This window comes from Schistocerca nitens, chromosome 11 (genome assembly GCF_023898315.1).
Source record: "Schistocerca nitens isolate TAMUIC-IGC-003100 chromosome 11, iqSchNite1.1, whole genome shotgun sequence".
In the NCBI taxonomy this organism is placed as follows: Eukaryota; Metazoa; Arthropoda; class Insecta; order Orthoptera; family Acrididae; genus Schistocerca; species Schistocerca nitens.
Window position 1 is genome coordinate 58766533 of NC_064624.1, and position 26169 is coordinate 58792701.

General features: G+C 42.0%; 2 protein-coding genes across 2 annotated transcripts in view; one reads left to right on the top strand and one right to left on the bottom strand.

The window, feature by feature from the left end:
- Positions 1-14667, bottom strand: part of LOC126212836 (ADP-ribosylation factor-like protein 5B) — a 43255-nt gene extending 28588 nt beyond the window's left edge. Inside the window, exons 1-2 of the mRNA XM_049940253.1 lie at positions 14023-14667; positions 11846-12054 (exon numbers count right to left, since the gene is read on the bottom strand). Of these exons, the coding sequence (XP_049796210.1) occupies positions 11846-12054; positions 14023-14068 (255 nt within the window). The 5' untranslated portion in view covers positions 14069-14667. The remainder of the gene's footprint in view (positions 1-11845; positions 12055-14022) is intronic.
- Positions 14668-15323: 656 nt separating this feature from the next.
- The window catches only part of LOC126212837 (phosphatidylinositol N-acetylglucosaminyltransferase subunit P), a 34560-nt gene continuing 23714 nt past the window's right edge, over positions 15324-26169 (top strand). Inside the window, exon 1 of the mRNA XM_049940254.1 lies at positions 15324-15454. The gene's annotated coding sequence lies outside the window, so the exon portion shown is untranslated. The remainder of the gene's footprint in view (positions 15455-26169) is intronic.

Genomic DNA, 26169 nt, shown 5'->3' on the forward strand with positions numbered 1-26169 from the left:
AACTACTTAAACCTAACTAACCTAAGGACGTCACACACATCCGTGCCCGAGACAGGATTCGAACCTGCGACCGTAGCGGTCGCGCGGTTCCAGACTATAGCGCCTAGAACCGCTAGACCACCGCGGCCGGCCTCGGGTGCTTCTCATACTCTAAATTAATATAAAAACGTCTAACAGTTTGATTTGAAATTTCCACTAGTCTTAAAAATAAATGGCCATATATTTGAAGCAGAAGGAAATCAATCTCTGTGTGGCAACACTGGATTCAAGTGGCAAGAGCAGTGCACCGATGCATCAAACGTAAGTTGCGAGGATTCACGAGCTCGCTAAGACCGTCTCCCTCCCAGCCCGCCGTCACAAAGCCTGCACACTGTCCAGCCTATGACGCGTCACTGCAGTCTACGGTGACAGTTAACTCTAAAGTGATGTGTGTTATCGATGACAGCACAATATCTTTATTAGCAACTAGTTTCGTAATAGAAAAAATAAAAGATCGTATGATGCGGGTTATAAATTTAAAGTAATGCCATATGCAGAGGAAAATGGAAACCGAGCAACTGAGTGGAATTGTGGCCCTCTAGCAACAGCACAAACAATTTGCGACTGGCGGACAAGTAAAGAAGAACCGAAAAAAAAATGACGAAGGCTAAATGTGCAAATAGGGGACTGAATGAAAAATGGCATTCAACCTTCAGTGCCCGTGTGAAAACAGTTTGAGTCAATTGTCGCTAAAATACACTAAACAGGAGCACGAAGCAGCACAGAAACTAAAAGTAACAAAATTCAGAAAGCTATATGTGTGCCTACACGGAATTATGAAACGAAGTATAGTGACAATATTAAAACATTAGCTAAACAGGAAGAATGTCGTAGGAGGAGTTAAAACGATACAGCAGATGGACATGGCTGGCTGACTGCAAGAATAAAAGAAGGATGTGGGACCCACTCTGCAAAACACTCAAACCTCCAATGAAGCAGCTTATGCCACAGTCCATACACGTAAGAAAATTTTAAAACTTTAGCCATACTCATCATTAGCTGAAACAGAGTGGCAGAACCCTCCCAATATTGGCTTCTGCCCTCAAATCACGATACGAAATGCTCTGCCCTCGCATCACAGTGCGAAATCGTCTGTTAAAATATGGCACGCAGAGATTCGCATTCCTCACGCCACAACTGCACGAACTTCCTACGGAGTGCAGAAACGACAGCCTGCAGGGGAATAGAACACTGAGCCGCATCCTGCTTTCTGCAGCCTCCATCGGGCTGTTCATTTTCCCGTATCCCTACACGACCCGGCACTCGGCAGAATGACACCCGCTTTGCCCACCGTCGGAGCGAGTACACGGTCGGTCGTATATTGTTCGGGCCAACTTCTCGGCTGGGTACAGGTTCTGTAACGACTGTAAGGCTCCGAGGGAATCAGAGCAGACGAGGAACCGTTTGCCTCGAATACGTCACATCTGCTCCAGTGCCTTCACCGTCGTGTAGAGCTCTGCCGAAAAACCGCTATACTCGTCACGATGGCGAATCCTAGTGGTGTGGTCGGGGAGCACTACAGAGCAGCCGAGAGCATCTCTCGTTTGGATGCCACCACTGTACACTACTGTGAAACAGTAATGCGTATCAAAAATGTTAAAATACATGAAGTGAAATGGAATATACAGTGTACTATCTTTCTTAAAATTGGTCAACTCTAAAATAAGTCTGGGCCTCTGGAGGAGACAATGTGGAAATCTGCTCCAACCTCATTGTAAAACATTAAGACCGGCTACAACCACCTTTTAAAGGCAGTGCCGTGCGCGAATCCCGTACAGCATCACTGACTGTTACGAAACAGCCTTTCTGACGGAGGCCGAGTAATGGAACGGTATGCAGGTGTGTACGGTACGAACGGTATTCTAGAAGCCTAGTGCAACGTACGAAGCGGTCGCCCGAGGTGAAGTGGCGGTTCACCGGCCTCTGCACAGAGGTTCGGTACAGGGCATGTTCGGAACACCCCAGTGGCCGACCGGACGCCTTCACGGTGCACCGAGTCCGACATCTTCGAACGAGAGGGTCTCGCAGACCCGTAATCTAGCCGAGGTCGACAGAGGCTCTGTAAAACCGGAGCGGACGAGTCCTGTCTGCTCCCCGTGTACCGTGGCTGAGACATTTTAAAATACTTACAGGCTTAAGAGGGACTTTTTTTCAGGTCCTTAATACGTGAGAACAGTGTAAGTTTACAGTAAAATATGAGGCTCAGAAACATCACCGTGTCTTTAAAATTAAGACCAGTGTCCCACAGCCTCAATTCAGGAAAGTTTAAAATGGAACGAGAACAGTTAAAAAGAACACACACAGACTTCTCTGTCGAAAACGTAAAACCACTCTTCTCCACCATTCGTCCAAATGTCAAAGAGTTAGTCACAGCTGACGTGCTGTTGTCGAAAGGCCGGAAGAAGAACAAAACGCGAGGAAGTCGTCGACAGACAAAAAACACCAGACGGGACTTTTCACTACTGACGTAAAGATATTAATAGCTATGGCAAAGACAGTCACTTTTAAAATACTATCTCGAGGAATAGCAGTATCCTGCTCGTAACAATCTTACAGAATGTCGCCGGCTCAGTATCTACAATACTGTAACGAAAGGACAAAATAAAAATGGGAAGCCGTCCACGAAATCCCCATTCGTGAAGCAGCTCGAGAATAACACGCCTCCGAGTAGTGCCGTAGGCCTTCTCGATTTCAAAAAATATACCCAGAATGTTATGCCGGTCCAGGATAGCCACTTCCAGGGCAGATAGGTTATCAAAGGTGGAACAATATCTCCTGAACCCACCACGGAGTTGCCCGGATTCTAAGAACGAGACAAGGCAGCAGTTGACTATAACTAATCGGGCACATACAGTCTTTCCCAGATTTTAAAAGAGGAATTCAAATTGCCTCATGCCACGAGTCGAGAAAGTGACCCGACGCCAAAACGGCATTAAAAAGTGCGAGGAGGATATCTCCGTTTCACCTCGTGAGGTGCGAGCCGCAAACAATGCAGGATCCAGCTCCCGTGTGGAAAATGAGCAGTTGTAATGTTAATCGGTGGTGGGCCGGAAGACCAAACTGCTCGTCTCAGCAATCAACCTGTGGTGCCGGAAAACTAGATCTCTACTGGCGACTGCAGTAAATTGGGCAAAATAGGTCGTTACAGTCGAGGCAATTTCTCACGGACCGGTTTGGAGAGTACCGTTCTCCACTACAGCAGCCACGGGCACTTTTCTCCTCTCCCAGAAATTCTACTGACCATTTCCGAAGCAGCTGAACCCTTCGAGGAACGATTAGTGGTGCTCAGGAACTGTCGCCACGACCTCTTCTCGCTCTCTCGAATAATCCGGTGACATTTTTCTCTCGCTACACGAAAGGCTGCGAGATTATCGTCCCGTGTCTCCACCGGGGTGGGGGGACTGCGGCAGTTGTGGGCGAAATGACTGCTCCACACACTCCCCGTACTCCGTCAGCTCTGGGGAAGAGGCAGGTGCAGCACCGGGTAGAATCACGTCGACACAGTCCGACACCTTACTACCCGGTTTTACCTGCTGTTGCTGCTGTACATTACCTTTTCTCCCTTTCGAGGGCTCTGCCGGAGCTCGAGTAGGGGCGGTAACTGTCGTGCCGGGCTTTTCGACAGCCTCAGCCGTCGGAGGTCCTCGGGACTCTCCGACGTCGGCCACCACCTTTTTCTACTGTTCTGGGGGGTGCTACAGGTTCTGAAACACTCGCTGCCTCGCAAGTGCACCGACACGTGCAGGTGTTACTGCCGACACGTGAACCTCCGTTTGTGTAGACGCATCAGCTTTTGACGTACGCTCCTCCAGGATCGATGCCTCAGATGTAGCAAATGCGGGAGGTTGCTCGGACGTTTAGATCTTTCGGCCTAAACGCACGGGATGTGCTTTGGTGTTCTTATTTCCTGAAGTTTGCATTCATCTAGAAAGATTATGCAGCCCCTATTCCAAACAGGGTTGTTTCCAGAGCAGTTTATACATTTGACAAAAGACGAGCAACCGACTGCTTCACGGGCGACCTACTGCAGTCGCCACACGTCTTTACGGGCTCGGGTCGTATGCCCGAAACGCTAGAATTTGAGACAGTCCGTCAGGTTTGGGACTTACAGCTGTACATTTAGGTGAAGAAAGAGCACCTTGACGTGCTCTGGGGCTTTGTCAGTACTGAAGATAAAAGTGTAGGACCGATTTTACCGAGTCTCCGTCCACACTTTTCATAATTTTCTGAACATCGACAACTCCCTCTGGGGCCCACTCTTTCTTTAATCCTTCTATAGGAATTTCAACTAGGTCCCTACACGACACCTTTGCCGAAGTTCGAGGAGCTAAGGAGCTCGGTGTCCGTAGCACGTTCCCCCGGGCACTTACCACTCTGTAGATTAACAGCTTCTCGGGAACTGGATATTTCGACAGACAGTGCCTCGTATCGCAACCGTACAGATTTTAGAGTCCCGGCAATTCCTCCTCGGCCCTTGTGGACGTATAAAAGTGAGACTCTCTCAAAACTTCCTTCTTTCCTTTTTATTAATAGAAACACATTTAGATTGCCACCTCATGTTCTGTTATTCTTTACTGCTGTGCTTTTCTTTTCTTTACTCCCCATCTGGAGAGACAGTTACCCGAGCACTCTTATTAAGTCGGCTCTCGGTGCCCACCAGCAGTCTACCCATCCTACCGGCAGGTGTAAAATTAAAAGTTGAAGGATCCATTTTAGTCCCACGAGCAGCTAGGGAACTGTAAGTCCACCCAGACAGAGCCCCACATACCTGGGTAAGCCTCGTACAACTGCAGCGCACTCAGTTTCCTACAAGGTTCCTACTCGTGACTGTTCCACCTCGTCAGCCACGCATATTTTTGGCGCGCTGCTCACCTTACGATTGAGGGCTTTTTACAGAGGATTTTACCATCCTCGCAACCCGGGCAGTCGAACCGAGTTTCCCGTCCCCTCCGATACGCGACATTTCACCGCCGTGCGGCAGGGTGGTCGCCGGAGCGTGCCGGGAGCTCACGGTGAGAGAAGACGCGCGGCAGTCACCTATCCCCGTCTCGGGTACACTGGAGTCACCAAACTTGCACTCGGCAAATGAATTCCGAGTCCCTGTGGGGTTTCTTTCAGTGATCCTACATTGTGCACTTTCCGAAAAATAAACACACACAGACATTTGCAGACAAACAAAACAGTAAAAGTAATGCTAATCTGAAACGTTTAATACCGGAGCCATAACAACGCAAACTCTCAAACACTTTTATTGTAAGTTTTCATATTGTCCGAGCTAAAACGAGTGTCTGCAACAATATTCCTGGTGTTCGTGATAAATATTAGATTAAATGTACATGCTGCTAACTTTAAAGAATTCTCCAGGATTTGTGTATAAATCCTTTTGAGGTCAGATTAGTGGGCAATATAATGCTAAGCAACAGTAGCATATTTTCAACTTCTGGTGTATTCCTTTGTATGTATAGATCACTGCTGTCGTTAACATCCGTGCCAAATCTTGTAAAGTAGCAGAATACGAGAACACACTCGGTTCACGGCCAACTGAAGTTCACGACACCACCTATCGGTATAGAGGGTGGTCCACTGATCACGACTGGGGCAAATATCTCACAAAACAAGCGTCAAACAAAAAAACTACAAAGAACGAAACTTGCTAGCTTGAAGGGGGAACCCAGATGGAGCTACGGTTGGCCTGCTGCATGGTGCTGCCATAGGTCAAACGGATATAAACTGCTTTTTTAAAAATAAGAACCCCCATTTTTATTACATATTTGTGTAGTACGTAGCAAAATATGAATGTTTTAGTTGGACCACTTTTTTCGCTTTGTGATAGATGGCTCTGTAACAGTCACAAACATATGGCTCTCAATTTGTAATGAACAGTTGATTTTTCAAATCAAAATATAGAACGTAGGTACATTTGAACATTTTATTTCGGTTGTTCCAATGTGATACACGTACCTCTGTGAGCTTATCATTTCTGAGAACGAATGCTGTTACAGTGTGATTACCTGTAAATACCACATTAATGCAATAAATGCTCAAAATGATGTCTATCAACCACAATGCATTAAGCAATACGTGTAACGATATTCCTTTCAACAGCGAGTAATTTGCCTCCCGTAATGTTCGTACTTGCATCGACAATGCACTGACGCATGTTGTCAGGCGTTGTCGGTGGATCACGATAGCAAATATCATTCAACTTTCCCCACAGAACAAAATACGGGGACGTCAGATCCGGTGAACGTGCGGGCCGTGGTACGGTGCTTCGACAGCCAATCCACCTGTTATGAAATATGCTATTCAATACTGCTTCAACCGCACACGAGCTATGTGTCGGACATCCGTCATGTTGGAAGTACATTGCCATTCTGTCATGCAGTGAAATATTGTGTAGTAACATCAGTAGAACATTACGTAGGAAATCAGCATACATTGCACCATTTAGATTGCCATTGATAAAATGGGGGTCAATTATCCTTCCTCCCATAATTCTGCACCATACATTAACCCGCCAAGGTCGCTGATGTTCCAATTGTCGCAGCCATCGTGGATTTTCCGTTGCCCAATGTGCATATTATGCCGATTTATGTTACCGCTGTTGGTGAATGACGCTTTGTCGCTAAATAGAGTGCGTGCAAAAAATCTGTCATCATCCATTAATTTCTCTTGTGCCCAGTGGCAGAACTGTACAAGACGTTCAAAGTTGTGGCCAATTCAATTCCTGGTGCATAGAAATATGGTACGGGTGCAATCGACGTTGATGTAGCATTCTCAACACCGACGTTTTTGAGATTCTCGATTCTCGGGCAATTTGTCTGCTACTGGTGTGCGGATTAGCTGCGACAGTAGCTAAAACACCTACTTGGGCATCATCATTTGTTGCAGGTCGTGGTTGACGTTTCACATGTGGCTGAACACTTCCTGTTTCCTTAAATAACGAAACTATCCGGCGAACGGTCCGGACACTTGGATGATGTCCTCCAGGATGCCCTTTGGGCATTTTGATCACAATAGTCATACCTCAACATGATATCGACCTTTTCCGCAATTGGTAAACGGTCCATTTTAACTCGGGTAATGTATCCTGAAGCAAATACCGTCCGCACTGGTGGAATGTTACACGCTACCACATACTTATACGTTTGTGACTATTACAGCATCATCTATCACAAAGCAAAAAAAGTGGTCCAACTAAAACATTCATATTCCTTTACGTTCTACACGAATATGTAATAAAAAAATGGGGGCCTCTATTTAAAAAATGCAGTTGAGATCCATTTGACCTATGGCAGCGCCATCTAGCGGGCCAACCGTAGCGCCATCTGGTTTCCCCCTTCAATCTAGACGAGTTTCATTCTTAATAGTTTTTTCGTTTGACGCTTATTTCGTGAGATATTTGGCCCAGTCACTATCTATGGACCACCCTGTATATGTGAAGGTATTTAATTAAATGAACGTGAACTGTAATGATATAGCTGACTTAATGAATGACACTGAGGTGCCTGAAATTTAATTAAGATGAAATACAATGATATTTAATCACTATCTGGGCATATATGAAAAACAAAAACAACTGTCCTAACTTGTACTTACAAAATTCAAGCACAGTAAATTAATAGCAATTGTTATTCAGCTAATCAAAGATGCAGGAGTCCTTTTAGTATCAAAATCAATTCTGTATTAACAAAGTTACAAAGGAAATAACAACCAACATCATTTTATAAAGGTGTTTATGTCATTTCACCAATACACTCTTGATATTTTGGCACGTTAATCATTTTAGAAAGATCGTAACACATTTGAATCGACAATTCTGTAGCCTGTTTTGCAAAACTAATTAAATTTTACTTGTAAATTTCAAAAAATATCTAATTCAAACAATGTATGTTTTCGGGCTGCAATTGTTAAAACATATGTAAAGACCAGTGGCAGCAGCACTTACAAGGCTAGTATTGTCCCAGACTTTGTAGGATCAAGTTTGTATCATCTTTGCGGCACAATTGACTTTATTTAAATCGATAAACTGCTTCGGCCACATTATTTCAATTCGATTAACTCCACGAGTCGCTCCTGACATTTGAGGAGACCTCACTTTCCTAACAGGTGTAGAGTAATGCAGTGGAGAGATACTCACCTCATCCGAGAACATCGAGAATTTTAGTACACAGATTTGTAGCCGTATAACCACGAAACATTTTAACTTCCGTCTCTTTAATCGATTGTAAGATTTCGGTGTCACTGCCGTGTCAGTGTTGTGCAAAATAAATTGGTCATTATTTTTATTCTAGCAGTGGGTTTAAGTTAATTTGTGTTCAGTTGTTGTCATGTCATTTTAATCTCAGTATTAACTTTTTTGATAGCTCTCATTTCTTCTTCCCATGATTCTTTTTCCAGCTGTAAACTTGCAGGTGAATGTAACTAATTATGGGAATGTAACTAATTATTTTTCTTTGTCTACTACAATATTTAAAAATCTAATAATGCTGATCTACTTGGTAAAAAATGAAATATGAAATAGTCTATTTATATGTGCAATTTTGTAAAAAATGAAATTTTTGCTACACAATGTACATTATCTTGGACAGTAATCGTGATACAAACATTTAAAACATAATTTCCTCTTGCACTACGGACAAAACAATGCAGATGAAGATTTAAACGGAAAAAACGATTATAAGTAAAACAAAATTTGAGCAAAATAAGAAATAGTGATATTGATTAATGAATGCGGTAACGTGGCTGAAAATATACAATGACGAGAGAGAAGAAATTAATGTTAGTACATGGACATAATTAAAATCACACTCAGTAAGATGCCAAGTAGAAAAAGAATTGTATGAAGAAGAATATGAGAAGAGCAACTGTAGATGTGACAAAGGAATAGAAATAAAAAAAAAACATTTAAACTAATTATCTGAATAAAACTAATGATCAAAATTATTTTGATGAACATTCAAAAATAAAAAATTTCGCAGCACCTGACGAGACTTGAACCCACAAGCTCATGTATTTGAGGCTTGCACCTCATCCATTACTACACTACTGTGTAATACTTCTTTTTTAATTATTGTGATAACTTTTTCTTGTCAATTATTCACAAACAAGGGCCTGCAATGTTTAACACCTGCAGCGTATTAACACCTGGAACCGGGTCAACAGAAGCATCTGATTCCACCCACCTCATTTGACCCATGACGTAAGGGTGTTGTGTATGATATCATTATGGTGTGGAGTTTGAGTTGGTTGTATTCGTAGATGTCATCTTTTGTTTGTTTGTGATAAGTAATTTGTTTTGTTTTTTGGGACTGTTTGTGGTAATGTTGTGTGTATTTATTGTGTATTGAATGTCTTAATTTATGTACGAATGTTTGACTTTTGAATTTCTGAGGTGGTGGTGTTTTGATTTTTGTAGTTGTAGGTGTTGGTTTTTTCAATCAGTAGTTGTGGTTGACCTATAAAGGTCAAGGGTAATGAAAGTTCCCGATTTTCGCAGTTTAATATGTAGGTATTGGTGTTTTGGAATCGTCAGCAGTAGTCAAGGGAAACGTCCGATTCCAATGTCCATAGTTTTTGCTGTAGGCATTGGGGTTTTGGTATTGTCAGCTGCGGTTGACCTATATAGGTTAAGAGCAGTGTCCAATTCCTACAGATTTTGTAATTTTTGTTGTTCGTCTTTTAGTGTGTTTTGGAATTGTGTTTTTTTTTTTTCCCCCCTGTTATATTTAGCTTGTCCCCTCCCAAAAATTCCCAATTTCCCCCGGTTGTCCCGTTAGTTTGATTGTATTTTTGGAGGAGGATGCTATTGTCTTATTTATATGTATTTTCGCGTTTGTTGCCGTGTGTATGTAGTGACATCATAGGAGACGCTTAGAATAGCCATTTCCGCCATATTGATGACTACTTGCATCAAAGAAGATGTGTGGAATCTGACACTTCTGTAATCCCCTGAAACCTTAACCTACATCAGTGCATAGACGGTTTCAGAAAGTCTATCTCCCACCAATGGGGACCTCTCCTTGTTAGCATAATTTATTAAATAAAAAAATTTAGATACAAAAATACTTAAGTGCAGCCTGTAATTTTCATTACAGAAATAAAGCAAGATGACTAGTTTTGGTTGCTTTCTACAACCATCTTCATATCATTTGAAGAAAAGAATTTAATATGCCTTCAAAAACATCATTAGCTACAGTCACGCAATGACATGCACTCATAAAATGGATAACAAGACTATGGCAGTCTGCAGTTCAAAGCCTCATCGTGAGTGAGTCAAGTTATAACCCACAATGCCTTAGCTACTTGCACCTTGCGAGTTATGGTTTACAATCTGGCTCACTCACAATGACGCTTTTAACTGCATACTGCCATAATCTTGTTCGTGGTACGAATTCATGTCATTGTGTGACTAACTAATGATTTTTTTTGAAAGCATATTCAACTTTAATGATCTGAATGATCTAAAGACAGTTGTAGAGAGCAAACGAAGCTAGTCATCTCACCTTAACTGTACAACGAAAATTACAGCCTAGGCATTAAAAGTTTTTACTCTTTTTTTGCTTGAAAAATGCAGCACCACATTCAAAATGTTGACTGTCGCTTTTGGCAAATCTACTATGAATGAGAGAAGAGTTTACACGAGGTATAAATGATTCAAAGAGGGTTGAGAAGACGTTTAATATGATGGCTGCCCTGGTCGTCGTAGCAAATCAATTACTGATGACAATGTCGAAGAAGTAAAGAAGTTAGTTCTCGACAATTGTCGAATCACCGTCGAAGAGGGTGCTGACGATATTGGCATAGCCTTTGGCTCGTGCCCAGCAATTTTTTCAGATGTTTTGGACATGAAATTGAAGAGCCAAGACTGAAAAGAATTCGACAAGTCTGATCACATCTGAAAGTTCTTCTCACCGTTTTCTCCAATTACAATGGGATAGTGAATCACGAGATCCTGCCTTAACGTCATACGGTCAATAGGGAAGTTATGCTCCACGAACTATTACGGTGCCTCAGACACCGTATTTGCCCAGTATGCCCCCTGCAGCTTTTTTTCTATTCCCAAGGCTGAAAACTGTGAAAGGATGTCATTTTGCCACCACTGATGACAGAAAAACAGAATCACTGAAGGAGCTGAATACTATAATGAAACTCGAGTTCCAGAAGTTCCTCCACGATTGCAAAAATTGGTGACACAGGGGTATTATATCTGCGAAGGATTGCTGTCGATGACAACGAATAAATAACGATTCTTTAAGAAAAACAAAAATTCCCGTTACTTTTTGACCACATCACATATCTGGCTACAGTACACATCAGTCTATCATGGCTGTAGTATTTTTGGGTTGATATTTGTTGGCTTTGCCAACTCACCAAAAAAATTTCACTTTACATCCTAATCTATGCTACAGGTTAGTCTGTCAGCTCATCTAGATTTCTCTTTTTCCCCCTTCTCCAGTCACTAAAGAAATACAAAAATCAGTACTCAATACCCAACCTTAAAATTCAAAATAATCAAATTAGTGAAAGTTATTCTGCCATCCACCTCACAGAAAATAAATGCAATAAATTTGTATCTTCTGCAAAAAGAAATCATTACATTCAGCGATTTTCACTGACTATCGTACATTATCACCCGTTTAGTTAATATCAGCACACAATGCAACATACACTTACACTGTGAGTGACCTACCTTTAGCTGTTTGCAATCAAACAAATTACATAAGTTATGAAGGTGGTGCATACATTTTTAGAGCTATTTATAAACAGTATAATGTAACATCACTGTGACCGTCAGCAGGCTCACCTCCGTGTTGGCATAGTAGGTGCTCCAGGCAGCGCGCAGGGACTGCTGGCCACCCAAGTCCCACATGATGAAATGGATGTTCTTCCAGACCACCTCCTCGACGTTGGAGCCAATTGTGGGACTCGTGTGCACCACCTCGTTCATCAGGTACTGGTACAGGATCGTCGTCTTGCCCGCATTGTCCAGGCCCACCATCACAATCTTGTGTTCTACAAACCCCACAATCTCAGTTTCCTTTGACATGGCAGTCTAACACTTACAAATGAATGCACTCTACAATAAGTTGAAAAACATCTCCTTTTACTTTCTGTGTAATATTTGTCATCATAACATGAAAATAAACATCGCTTAATGCACAGACATAAAAACATACAAGGAAATATTTATGGGATATGACATGTGATCGGCAATGACCTCGAGGGAAGCATCCCAGCATTTGTCATATTATTTTGGGAAACCTCAGAATACCCAAATTGAGATGGTTGAAAAGTGCAAATTCCATCCGTCTGAATATTAAGTGCACTGTCTCATTCGGTCGGTATAACGGTCTTTCGATTACACACAATTTTCACAATTGTAAACAATACACACAGCAACATCTAAACTCAAACATACAAACAAAATCATCAGAAATACCATGCATGTAACATAACATTTCACTTTTCACTTCAAATAAGATAGTCTACCAATTGCTTGAACTGTTTACTATAGAATTCCTGCTGCTGCTTCTCTGATTTCATTGTTTTTCAGTGTACCAAGGTGAAGAGCAATAATGGTTGTGTGTGTGTGTGTGTGTGTGTGTGTGTGTGTATGTGTGTGTGTGCGCGCACATGCGCAATGGAGGGAATGCATATGTGTGGCACATGCTAGGCTACAATTTACAATCTTGTGGATGTAACACTTTAACCACTTTTGATCAGCCAGTGGTCACTGCTGGGCAAAGAATAAGCTGCAAGTGGTGACATTCCTGTTGTTTAGTTGACGTAAGTACTTCTGTGATTGTGTCAACAGCAGAAAGGTGATAACTGACCAGTCTATCTCCATGGAAAACTTTTCCAAGCTCGAAAAGGCAACAAATCTAACAGTAGAGGTCTCATATCTCTTCACGTGTTATAAATACTATCAACCTGTTTGTAACAGGAACGAACATGAAACATGTCAAATCAAAACAAAAATAAACCATCACCCTTCAAATAAAAATGGAGAAATAACAAAGAGAAAGAATCCCATAAAATCCAGTTACAAGAGTAATGGGAAACATCTTGAGCACATCACATTTTAAAAGTATCTTGGATTAACATCATGAAGCTGTGTGAAATGAGAATCAGGTAAAAACAGTCTTAGGGAAGATACATTTGATTGAAGGGTTCTGGGAAAGTCCAGTGCATCTCAAAAGATAACCATGAATGCAAAATGCTAGTGTGACCAAATTTTACATTATTGTTGTGTATGGAATCCTTATTAATTAGGCATGAAAAAAATAAACTAATTTACACATTCACCGATGGAATTGTTGCAGGCTAATATAGCCCTTACGCAATTTTAACAAAAACGCTTGGGGAACTTAAATGGGGAAACCTTGGAAGAAAGAGGACCTCCATCTTATTAATTAACTGGCTCAATCCAGGTAACATGCATTCAAGGAACACTGTGCAACAATTTTGCTGTCATCCCTTAACATCTCACAAAGGAATTATGAGAGTCATTTAACAGCTGACATGCAACCACCACAGCTGTGACTTGGGCACGGAAAAAAATTATTTAAATATCTAGAATGTTACAACTAGAGGAAAAAAAAAATTATGAAAGATGACAAACTGAGAATGCTGGTGAAATATGGATATAAAATAATTACAAAATAGGCAATACAAAATTGAACAAAAGAAACTCACGCAGTTACTCAATTTACATAACTTAAGGTACTTTCGTTAATGGAGAAAACAAACAATTGTGATGACATGAAAACATGAACAGCATTCTGACAAAACTGTGCGAAGAACTAACGGTGTTTCATTCCGTGTACTTACGCGAATGTTTATAAATTACTAGTGCATGATGTAAAACGTGTAGAGAAGTGCTGAATGTAACCCACAATAGTTAACAGCTGGTGATATATAGCTAACTACTACTCACAGAATAAAAATAAACAGTGTGCCAAATGGCTCTTTTTCCCTTACCTTCATTTCCGAACAGGCTCCAAATTTTAGAAAACAGCAGCCCCATTGTTCTATCACGCAGTGTTATACAAAAAATGGAACTCGATAAACAATCACCAGCCTATTGCCATCGCAATATGGTACGTCGACGAAAAACCACGTAAACCGTTATAAAAATACTCACTTTCACTCAATGCCACTGGCGACTGGTATCCTTCATACATCAAACAAGTACTATGAACTTACGTAAATTTAACAAGTTACAGTTTCTAACCTAACATGATAATGAATTAACCATAAATAAAGCTGGCAGGCACTATCGATTCCAACACCTTCTTTACTTGTCAGACACGGAATTGCCATTTACTCCAGTTTCCACAACCTATGTGTAAAGTAGGCCATTTGTTACAGTTAAATGACCATGAAACATGAGGTCTGCGAAAAGGTGTTGTACTATCTATAAAACGGCTTGTACATCACAGAATCGTTAGCATAATAACAATGTCGATGACTTCTTGACGCTTAGAGCGGTGACTGATGAAGGCTTCATATGGTGCACGTAATCTCATTTAAACGTCACTCTCCCAGTAAAAAATACTATCACTCCCACAGCCTTTCTCTTGTTGATTCTCACTGTGACGTCACGCAATCAGATTTCGCTTGCGCATAGGAAGAAACCTCTGATTGGTGAAGGCCGCCAGCATTGTGCGACTAACGTTATCGATAACGAATGCGGAAGAGAACTATCGATACGGTAGAATATCGAATGAATTGTGACTCTGACTTGCGTTGTGAGTATCGTCGCTATGTCGGTGGAAGGTGAAGAATATGAGTTGTATCCTTTTCTAACAACAGCGGAGGCGCATTAATTGATTAAAGTTATAGAGCTTTGCTGTAGAAGTGTAGTCAACTCGTGTACTGAAAGTTGGACCTGCCAATGCGATTCTTTGGCGCTACGTTGTTCGGTAATCGGAATCGGGCCGAATGAATCTCGTGTTTACATGTTGGCATTCAACTCGCAAATGATGTACAGCAATTACAGGACGAATTATTGTAATTTATTTCCATGATAAAGTAGTTCATTTTCCTTAAATAATGCTCTGTAGACAAGTCGATATTCCGTTTCTAGCGAAACAACACGCTGAAATAGCACACAAGGTTCTAAGAGTGGATCTAGAGCCTGCCAGAAGCAAAGTGAAAAAGAATTTCTCTATCAACGAAAATGTTTTATCTATGTGAGTTCCCTTTCTTCCAAGTTAGTAGGGCAATTATTACCATTTTTCGTTTACGGTGAAGTTTATACTGTGGCCTTTATTTTGCAGTAAAGTGAGGGCGCCAGAAGTTAGGAATCTAAGGGTGTGCATGACAAATTTTTTCGAGAGTCTCCTCTCAGTAGTTGAGACAATTGAAGAGTTCGGGGAAGAAAACAGTTAACGACATTAACAGTGAAGAGGTGAGAGGGAATAACATCCTCAAATATCCTATTTATAATTAAAAAAATTCTCTAGTATTTGTTTGTTTGTTCAATTTTAGGTAGTTATTAATAATTTTATTCTTATTAAGCTTTGAACATGTTGTGAATGAAAATTACTTTCCTTTGGCCTTATTTTTTCATTTGTGCCTTTGCTTCTATATATGAACAGTCATCCCTCTGTGTAATTAACAAATTATTGCAGTTACTTTAAGAATGATTTTCTTTCAGTTGCCTTAAAAATTACGGCTTATATAGTCCATGTAACAAATGAGTCATCTATAAAATTATTAAACAAATGTGTTTGAAATTTTGTTGTTCACATTTAAGTGTAATATGGACAAAGCAAATCTGCATTCCTTGATATTGTTTAGCTCTTTTACTTGCAAAAGTTTGGACCTATCTTCTGGAGGAGATGAGGTGAACCTTCTGTTTTTTATGAGCAAAAATTGTGAAGACATACACAAGACTGTTGTATGTCACTGTTAAACATACATTGCTGTATTTTTCATATGTGCATTAGGCCTATAAAATGAAATTTAGTTACTGTTACATGTTTCTTGTCACCTAAATCCATACCTTATGCCAGCAGGCAAAGCTAGCAGTTGATAATTGTTCAGCATTTCTATGAGGGATGTATAGGACATTATATATATCCTTGGTTACTTTCTGGAATCCAAACTTTTATTAGTTGGTGAAAAAGATTACTGGGCAATTTTAGAAGTTCACTGTTATTGTCTGCAAATCAGAAAAAAATGGTGTGACAGATGGGACAAAAATTAAGCCTATGTTGTTGCAGTCTGCAGAATATTCAAGCAAGATTTGTGTGGTTTATGTACACATTAAAACTAAGTGTAACTACTACAAGAACTGTACATAGCGCATCTTAATGTAGGACCATTAATAAATTTAAATTTCTGGAACAGTAAATGTTATGCATGGGACAGGTAATGTGATGGACAGGATGTGCCTGATGATTGGCGCTCCAAAATTATATTAAACGCCTTCCAGATGGCAGTATAAAGTGGCAGTAGCAACAGAAATAAAGCTGCAGTGAAAGAGTAATGTCTTAAAAACAGCTCAAAAACTAAGTTACACAATAGAGACACAAAATTCGCTGTAAAAGTTATCAAATTTGAACCTGCCCTCTCCCCCATACTGTTTTGTACAACAGGAGAAGAAATTATTTTCAGCACTTGATCTTTGCTGTAGTATGTTCAATCTGTTTACTGACACCACTTTCACTGGCCTAGAACACGTGTCTGGAGCAATGCTGTGCTCTGATCACTCTAATCACTTCACTAACATTTTTTTTTTCCATCGTAAGTCACAGCAACTCATTTCCCAGATGCATTATCTGTGTCGGCTTGTACAGCAGTCATTAATATAAGTGCTATTTTGAATCTCAGGAACGTGACAGCATAATCGTCTGACTCACCCTAAGAGTAAATTTCATATATTCTTACTCGGTTTTAGGGCTCTGTACCTCAGTTGGTAAAAATGGAGGATCAACAGAAGCGTCCGATCCCACGCGTCGGCTTTGACTCGTGACATAAGGGAGTTGTCGTGTGTGACGTCATGACGGCGCGGAGTTTGGTTTGTGTGTGTGGCGTGTTTGTAGATGTCGTCGTGTTGTGGTTTGTTGTGCTCTCTGGTGGTATGTTCAGGGTTTTCGTTTGTGTGGTGCAATGGGCTCAGTTTGCTTTTGCTCATTATTGAGAATTGTTCGAGTGTCGGTGTGTTTGTAGCTGAATTCGTTTCAGTGAGTTAACGATATTGTGTTTAGGTTAATTTAGTGTTGTTCGCAGTACGTCGTGTGGTAATTTTAGTAAAATTAATCGGTTGTTGTTTTTGTTTAGGAATGGATATGACGGATAAAATTAACAGTGCGCAGGTCAAGGGAAGTGTTCGATCCCAATGTGTGGCTGTGTATGTTGATATTGGTATCAGGAGATGTTTTTGAGCTATATAGGCCAAGGGAAGTGTTTGATTCTAATTTATGGGATCGGGAGCTGCTGTTGAGCTATATAGGTCAAGGCAAGTGTCCAAGTGTTAGTGGTATTTGGGGAGTTTTGTGGTGTCCTTTTTTTTTGTATGGGAGTGGGTGTCTAAATTTGTTTATATTTAGTTTGCCCCCACCCAAAAAACACCCCATTTCCCGCACTTGTCCCGTTAGTGTCATTAGGCTTTTTGTGGAAAGTGTGTGTGTTTGTTTTTCGATGTATTTTCGTCCTCATAATGTGTACATAACGACTTTATATGCGCCATATTGGAATCGTGGTTTATGGTCGTTTCTGCAATATTTGTGACGTCGTGGGTCAAAGCAGACGGACGGGATCGGACGCTTCTGTATTTCCAAAATGAAACCCATTTGTGTAGGTTTGCATTGCTATCATCCTGTCTGTTAAGAACCCTTTTTTTCACATGAATGGATGGGTGTGTCAGGTTAAAATTTGTCACGTACTAAAGCCTACACTTCCTTGGCTGTGTAAAATATTTAACGTTGTAAGTCAGTGCAGTCAAAGGTACAGCCATTTGCGTCACATACTTTGACGATCTAACTCGCTATTGAGTAGTTCCCATTGACGTAGCACCACAAAGTTGAGGAAGAAGCAAGGTTTCACGGTACAAGTAAAGGAAAAAAAAATCTGAAAATGGGGTATTTGCAGTTATATCACAAAAAAGGTCATTTGTTACCTATTTGTCTGTCCGTCCACCCGTCTGTTAAGACCTGTTTTTCTCAGGAATGAGTAGATGTATCAAATTGAAATCTACATTACATACTAAGACATTGGCTGGATAATGTAAAAAATGTAAGCTCACTCAGTGCAATCAGAAGACATGGCCATTTGTGGCACGTATTTTGATACTCGCAGACTCTTGCGTAAAAACTTAAAGGGCATTTCTCACTGACCTAGAATCATAAAATTTGACAAGAAGCAAGGTTTCACAGTACAAGTCAAGGGGAAAAAAATCTGAAAATTGTTAATCAGTAATTATATCACATGAAAAAATATTTTCGTGTTTTTTATTCATCTGTCTGTTTGTTCTTCTGTTAACGCTCTTTTTTTCTCAGGAACGGGTAGACTTACATATTTTGACACTCGCAGAATTCCTCATCAAAATCTATACGGTACTTCTATTTCACCTCGAAACATGAAATTTGGCGAGAAGCGAGGTTTCACTGTACAAGCAAAGGAAAAAAAGATTCAAAAATTGTTAAATTGTAATTATTGCATGTAAAAATTCTCTCTTTGCCTTTAGCACCAGCATATTCAGCACCCATCAAAAGCATAATAGAAAAGTATTAATGTTTGCAAACGTAAAATGTTAGCTGTATGTACACTGTAGTTGTGTTTTAGTAAGTAAATGGAGAATATTTTATTAAATCTTCTGTCTCTACAGATCCCCTACTCACTTCCTTTTATATGTCCAGTCTAGTCTCGTGAACTACCATAGAGATCTTTACATAGTTGATTCTTCAGATGACTGAAGTGCCTATATATGACTAAATTTGCAGAGAACCCTCAGTGTGCAAATTCTACACACACTTGCCCCCTCCCCCCCTTTTTTTAAAAAGGTCCAAGTTATATTGTCTGAAAAAGTGGCTGGGCTGAGTTCTGGGCACATTTGACACTGAGCCATTGCTTAGAAAGTGTTTGTTCATCTTTTAGTGCTGTTTCTGTACTTATTAAAAGAATTGAGGTACGTTTTATTTCTTCTTTTGCTCTATCAAATAATTCCTGTGTGTTAGACACTGTACTGGCGAGACATCACTCATTACGAACCTGTTTTTTAACGTCTCCATCAGTTGATCCTTCTCTGCGGGATGTTGCAAAAGAGAGAGAGAGAGAGAGAGAGAGAGAGAGAGAGAGAGAGAGAGAGGCAGTGGAGCTCTGCACTAGTCGTGTCTTGAATAGCATGATGGGCTCACAATAAATTTATTTGTAAATTTGGATGTTGCCGCATATTTGTCATGTGTAAGGTGGTCACTACTGCAAAAGACTGCTCTGTAATTCCAGTTCAAGCACATGTACTCAAGATAGTCACTTGTTTGTAACAGTAATGTGCTGACTGTATTTCATCGTGGGAAACCAATGAGTAGTTTGCAGGACATTCTGTTGCACTGGTATTTGGATTTTTCTTTTCAGACTACGCATCTTGAAAATTATGTGATTGTGTGTCTTGAATACTGGAACCTGATCTTTAATTTCAGAACTCATTTCGTGGAGAGGATCATTTTCTTTCAAAAGGACTATCTTTTTATTTCTCCTCTTCCACTACTTCCATTTTACAGACTGGTTTCTGGCAACATCTTTTGAGAGGAACTGATAAAGATCAAGGATATTATCAGAAATATGACAGTGTCTTAACATCTGGGGTACTTTCTGTGTTGCAAGACACAAGAGGAAGCAAGCCCCTACTAGGGAAATGTACCCACACACTATTTATAGCTTCTAGCAGGTAATTAAAGTTAGCATGATATTGAAACACATATACATTAAGTGGAGTATCTGAAACAGCCAGTACACACATGGGATGAAGCTTGTAAAAGAGAGACTTCTTTATGACAATTTCTGTTTCTTGTTTAAAGACTTCATATGCCTGTTTAACAGGAAGCAACATATACATCTTCTGGTGAACCTTGAGTTTCCCTGTTTTGAAGTTATTTACAGACTTTGTGCCTTGTTTTCCTGCTGATTGCATAATAATTAAAGGTGCATCTCTAGTAAGTTAGTTCCAATGAGCAATCAGTAAAACAAAAATGTTGCTAAGTAAAAAATATATATTGGAATACTTACAATATTATATAAAAAAAGATTGCTATTGACCATATGATGGAGATGTTGAGTTGCAGATGTTGTTTTTGTTGTTGTGGTCTTCAGTCCTGAGACTGGTTTGATGCAGCTCTCCACGCTGCTCTGTTCTGTGCAAGTGTCTTCATCTCCATGTACCTACTGCAACCTACATCCTTCTGAATCTGCTTAGTGTATTCATCTCTCTGTCTCCCTCTACGATTTTTACCCTCCACGCTGCCCTCCAATACTAAATTTGTTATCCCTTGATGCCCCAGAACATGTCCTACCAACCGATCCCTTCTTCTAGTCAAGCTGTGCCACAAACTCCTCTTCTCTCCAATTCTATTCAATACCTCCTCATTAGTTATGTTATCTACCCATCTAATCTTCAGCATTCTTCTGTAGCACCACATGTCGAAAGCTTCTATTCTCTTCTTGTACAAACTATTTATTGTCCTAGTTTCACTTTCATACATGGCTACACTCCATACAAATACTTTCAGAAACGACTTCCTGACACTTAAATCTATACTAGATGTTAACAAATTTATCTTCTTCAGAAACGCTTTCCTTGCCATTGTCAGTCTACATTTTATATTCTCTCTACTTCAACCATCATCAGTTATGTTGCTCCCCAAACAGCAAAACTCCTTTACTGCTTTAAGTGTCTCATTTCCTAATCTGATTCCCTCGGCATCACCCAACTTAAATCAACTAAATTCCATTATCCTCATTTTGCTTTTTTTGATGTTCATCTTATATCCTCCTTTCAAGACACTGTCCAGATAGACACAACAAAAATACTGCTAAATAAGTAAGATTATAGCCAAAGGCGTTCTTCTGACATAGACAACACCCACAAACGCCCACGCGCTCTAATGCAACTGGCGCCCTTTGTGACACCGTCTCTGGCTGCCGAGGCCAGACCTGGCTGCCAGACACAGCGGTCACGTGTGTGCGAGTTGTGTTTGCACGAATGTGCAAGTGTGTACTGTCCACTTCAGGAGGAGGCCTTTGGCCTAAACCTTACTTATTTAGCGGTCTTTTTGTTGTGCCTGTCTGTAATTCAGCATCCCCACTATATGGTGAATAGAAATCTATCCTTTTCATAACATTGTCATTATTCCAACCTGGATTTTCCTTTGTTTGATATTGGAATATTTACATAGGTTCACTGGCTACTTCTCAACATAGTTGCCATTGCCGAGATATTTATCGTAACGGTGCATTGTCAGTTGTGTGTCACAGGTGTCTGCCACCAATGTCGAGAGTCACAAAGTCACTTCAGTCTGCGCCTCAACGTCTTCGTGCAAACGTTTTCCTACCAGAAAAAAACATCACGAAGTGGAAGAGATGAGTCACTTGGAGTGAGGTCGAGACTGTAGTGTAGGTGGTCAGAGACCTCCAAACGGATTCGATACATTTTTTGTGGCATCGGATGTACGAGATCTTGCGTTGTAATGAAAAAGCTTAATGCCTCTCGTCAACATCCTAGATCTCTCGTTCTGGATTGCAATTCTCAGATGTCGATGTCTGTCTGTACCGATCGGCATTTTTGGTGTCCCCTCGTGATAAAAACTAGCACTGGATGACATCACATCAATCCCAGAAGACTGTGTACACGACTTTTTGACAAAGATTGTCCGTTCGAATTTGATCTTCACAGGCAAACCACTACGCCGCCAATGTACGGATTGTCATTCTGTTTCCGGTGTGACGTGCGGTACCCGCATTTAATCCCCAGTGACGACACGGACGAGAAACTCGTTACCTTTCTCTGCTTACCGCTGCAGTAATGTCAGTGCTGTGGCCAGACATATGGTTTTGTGTTCACCTGTCAGTTGCCCCGGCACCTATCTTGCACACACTTTACGAAAACTGAGCCGCCGGGAGGCAATTTCGGTCGACAGCGGGTGAAGTGTCTGGAGGAATTGACAGTACAGTTCTGAAATTGCGTTTTGCACATTCTGGTGTCACCAGACACAGTCAGCTACTACGGTATTTGTCACAAGTATCGGTCCGTCCTACAGCAAATTCCACCCCCCCCCCCCCCCCCCCCCCAGGGGGCTCACGGTTCTTTCATGAGTACGTGTGTGGTGAGCAAGGGGCCCCGAGCTATTGCAGCCGTCCTTCTTTCCTGGGCTGCATTTGCTTTCCTTTCCCTGTCGTTGCTCCTTCCCCTCCACCCTCTCGTCTACCTCTCTTGGTGTCCTCGTTTATGTTGGCCCCGCAATCCTCCTGGTTATGTTGGCTTTGCGATTTGGTTTTGTTGAGTAAGTACCTCATCTGGCCCCCCTCTGGGGTTTGATCTCCACTGCTAAATATCTATTCCATAGTGTGAGCCATTTAGGGAAGAGCACCTTACCTAGTATCTCCAACATGTGCCCTCCTAGTTCCTTCCATCTTTTCCTTCACTTCATTGTCTGATGCTAGGGTGCATAGCCAGCCTGTGTGGTGGTGTCACTATGTACCCTTTTGGTTGATCCCCCTGAAAACACAGGGATTGCACTTCTGATACCTGAGCTGTGACCACCGATGTAACCCTGGGAGTGGTTGCTTGTCGTCCTGGAGCATCAGAACTCCCTGCAATGGCCGCTGTACCAGACTGCCCGTGCTGTGGCTGGGTTGCGCCCGTGGAGAGAGCCCGTGATCGGAGTGGGTGGTAGCAGGGCGGATGCAATGAAACGCTTACCGGTCCAGAACTCTGACTGTTCTTTTACGGCCATCTCTGTGAGTGGAACTGATTCTTTTAGTGCTGCTTCTTCTGCCCCTTCAGCTACCCCCTGGGAGGAGGGTCAGGCTCGTCGACTAGGGGCGAAACCTTTCCCCCGCTATCTGGTTTGCACCGGGACTGATGGGGATACTTTCACCAATACCAAACTTTTATTTTTTGTGGAACACACTGAAGACAAGTTTGGCGAAGTGGACACTCTGAGCAAGATACGGTCGGGTTCATTGTTGATCAAAACTAATATCCACCATTTGCTGTTTAGGATCCTGTTAAATATCTCATAGCAAATAATTGCTGACGAAGAGGCTTGCCTAAATGCGCACCAAGTTTACACTCGTATCGTGAATCGGCATGTTGCACTATATAAGTGTGTCATACTGGCCAGTTTTCTCCAAGCATTGGTCTGCTTTCCACCGCCGTACTGGGAACCGCCCCACACCCCAGTACCCTCTCCTCCTTGATGACCGTCCCTTTCCTGACAACCTCAGTAAGGCCAACCACTTTGCCTCTCACCTCTCAGATGTTTTTTCCATCCTAGATGATCCCCACTTTATTCCCTCTTCCCTGACGTCATCGACCGTACGAATACCTCTGTTCCTCCCCTTGCTCCTAGCTTCCAGTACTTGGGCCCCACACCACCGTCTGAACTTAACACTCCCATCACTACACACGACATCAGCCTCACACTCCGCACTAAACGCAACACTGCTCCCGGCCACAACTGCATTACCTACCGCCACCTCAAACACTGCCCTCCCTCCTTCCTTGCAGTCCTTGCCACCCTCTACGACGTCATTCTTGCCAGCGGCTTCTACCCCGACCTGTGGAAAACCTCCCGTATCCTGAGGAAAACCTCCCGTATCCTGATGTTCTCCAAACCCAACAAGCCTCCGTGTGATGCCTCTTCCTATCGTCCCATATGTCTCACCTCGGTGTTCGGCAAGCTCTTGGAATCCATTCTTATCTGGCGCATCCATCACCACCTCCGCTGAAACCGCCTCCTCCCCGACACCCGACGTGGCTTTCAACCTTCCTTCTCGACCTTCCTTCTCTGCAGATGACCAAATCCTACGCCTCACTCATCTCCTCTCCCTCCAGCTTAACTCCCGTCGCTCCGCCATTTTTGTCTCCCTCGACCTCGAAAAGGCCTACGACCTTGTCTGGCATCCCGGTCTCCTGTTTAAACTCCAAACTTAACGCCCTTCCTGTCAACTACATCTGTATGATGGCCTCCTTCCTCTCCCGCCGCCCCTCCTACGTTACCATCCATAATGCCGATTCCAGCACCTTCTACCCCTCTGCAGGTGTGCCCCAGGGCTCTGTCCTCTCCCCTCTCCTCTACCTCCTGTACATGGCAGATATGCCCCCCCCCCCTCCAGTACACCTCTTGCAGTATGCCGATGACACCGCATTCCTCGCCCTCGCTCCTACCCTCCAACAGTCCCAATGCCTTCTCCAGAATCACATGGACCTTTTTGCTGCACGGTGTAACCAGTGGCTCCTGAAAATCAATCCGTCTGAGACCCAGGCAATCGTCGTAGGTCGTACCACTCGCTCCTTCTGGCTCCTGGATTTCTCCCTTACCGTCTGCGCCTGTCCTGTCCGCCTCTCCCCCACCCTCACCTACCTCGGCCTCACCATTGACCGTCACCTCACCTGGATCCCTCATCTCCGCTCCGTCCAATCCAACGCCCACAACTGCCTCCGACTCCTCAAACTCCTCTCTGGCCGGACATGGGGTGGCACCCCTCTACCATCCTCCACACCTACAAATCCTTAATCCGTCCCATCCTCTGCTATGCCAGTCCCGCCTGGATATCCGCTTCCCACACCCTCCCCCCCCCCCCCCCCCAAATTATATAAGTCTCTCCAGATCCTTGAGCACCGTGCACTCCGCCTCGCCTTCCATATACGCCTCCCGTCCCCCACGCAGATCCTCTATGACCTCATTCCTTTCCCCCATTTGCTCCTATTCCTTGAACATATCCGCATCCTCTACACCTTTTTTCCTCTCCTTCCCCCCCTTTCCTTTCCCTTCATCTGTCCAGGTTCCCCCCATCTGCCTTAAGCTGTGGTATATCATATTTGTGCCAATTTTTTAGTGCAGTTTTCAGGTGAATGTTCAGTGTTGTTCATCTTTCCAAAGTGTTCCAAACAGAAACCATACTGTCGCTGGGTGTAAATTTTAGATCTCTTGCGAACAGAAACCAGACTGTCGCAGTGTTTTTTAATTGTCTGTCATTCTTTTACCTGTCTGCTTCATATGTATTTTATTAGCATCATCACCCCTTTGTTCTGTGTTTCAAGTTCCACGATTTTCCGCCATTTTAAGTCACCGATTTTATCGCCTGCTTTTATTGTTTATTATCTTCATCTTTTTAAAACAAATTCTGTAGGCTGAAGAGCGGTGTACCGAGCTGCTGCCAGCCCGCCCCCTTTGGGGGGGAATCAAAACTCAATAAAGAAGAGAAAAAAAAAGAAAAAAAAGCTATTCTTCCATCTCATTGCTAGCCTTGAGGATGGCATTCTTCCCATGTGCTAGGCTGCTCTCAAAGTGCTCCGAAAAATGGGCACTTTTCAGAACTGTCTGCTCGTTAAGCAATAAGCAGTTATGAGATTTCAAGTTTCAGGGAGTCTCCATCTTCTCAAGGAGATAAAGATATCTGATTTTGCACCCCTACGCAGCAATTTAATGTTCTGCAAAATTGGATCTATGAGCTGGATGGTTAGAATTACAATCTAAGCCTCTCAGTGCACATATTCTTCTTAAATATTCCAAAGGTGTGCCTGCCATTTTCATTTCTTATAAGTAGATCTAAAAAAACTAGAGAGATCTCCATCCCTATATCGACTGCAAATTCAATTTTCTCATGCAAACTGTTAAATTTAGTCATTATTTCATCAATTTTGGTACTGTTTCCTTTAATCAATAAAAATGTATCAACAACATATCTGTAATAATAAACTATCTTGCTAGCAAGTTCAGAATAATCGTTGAAAAATTTCTCTTCAAGATAATCAATAAAATCATGAGCCAAGAAACCTGCAACTGCACTACCCATACATAATCCATCTTTCTGAATGTATATTTTATCGTCAAATGTGAAGTTATTGTATTTTAAGCAGAAAGAAAGGCAGTCTCTAAATTCTTCAATTTCTTTCTCAGA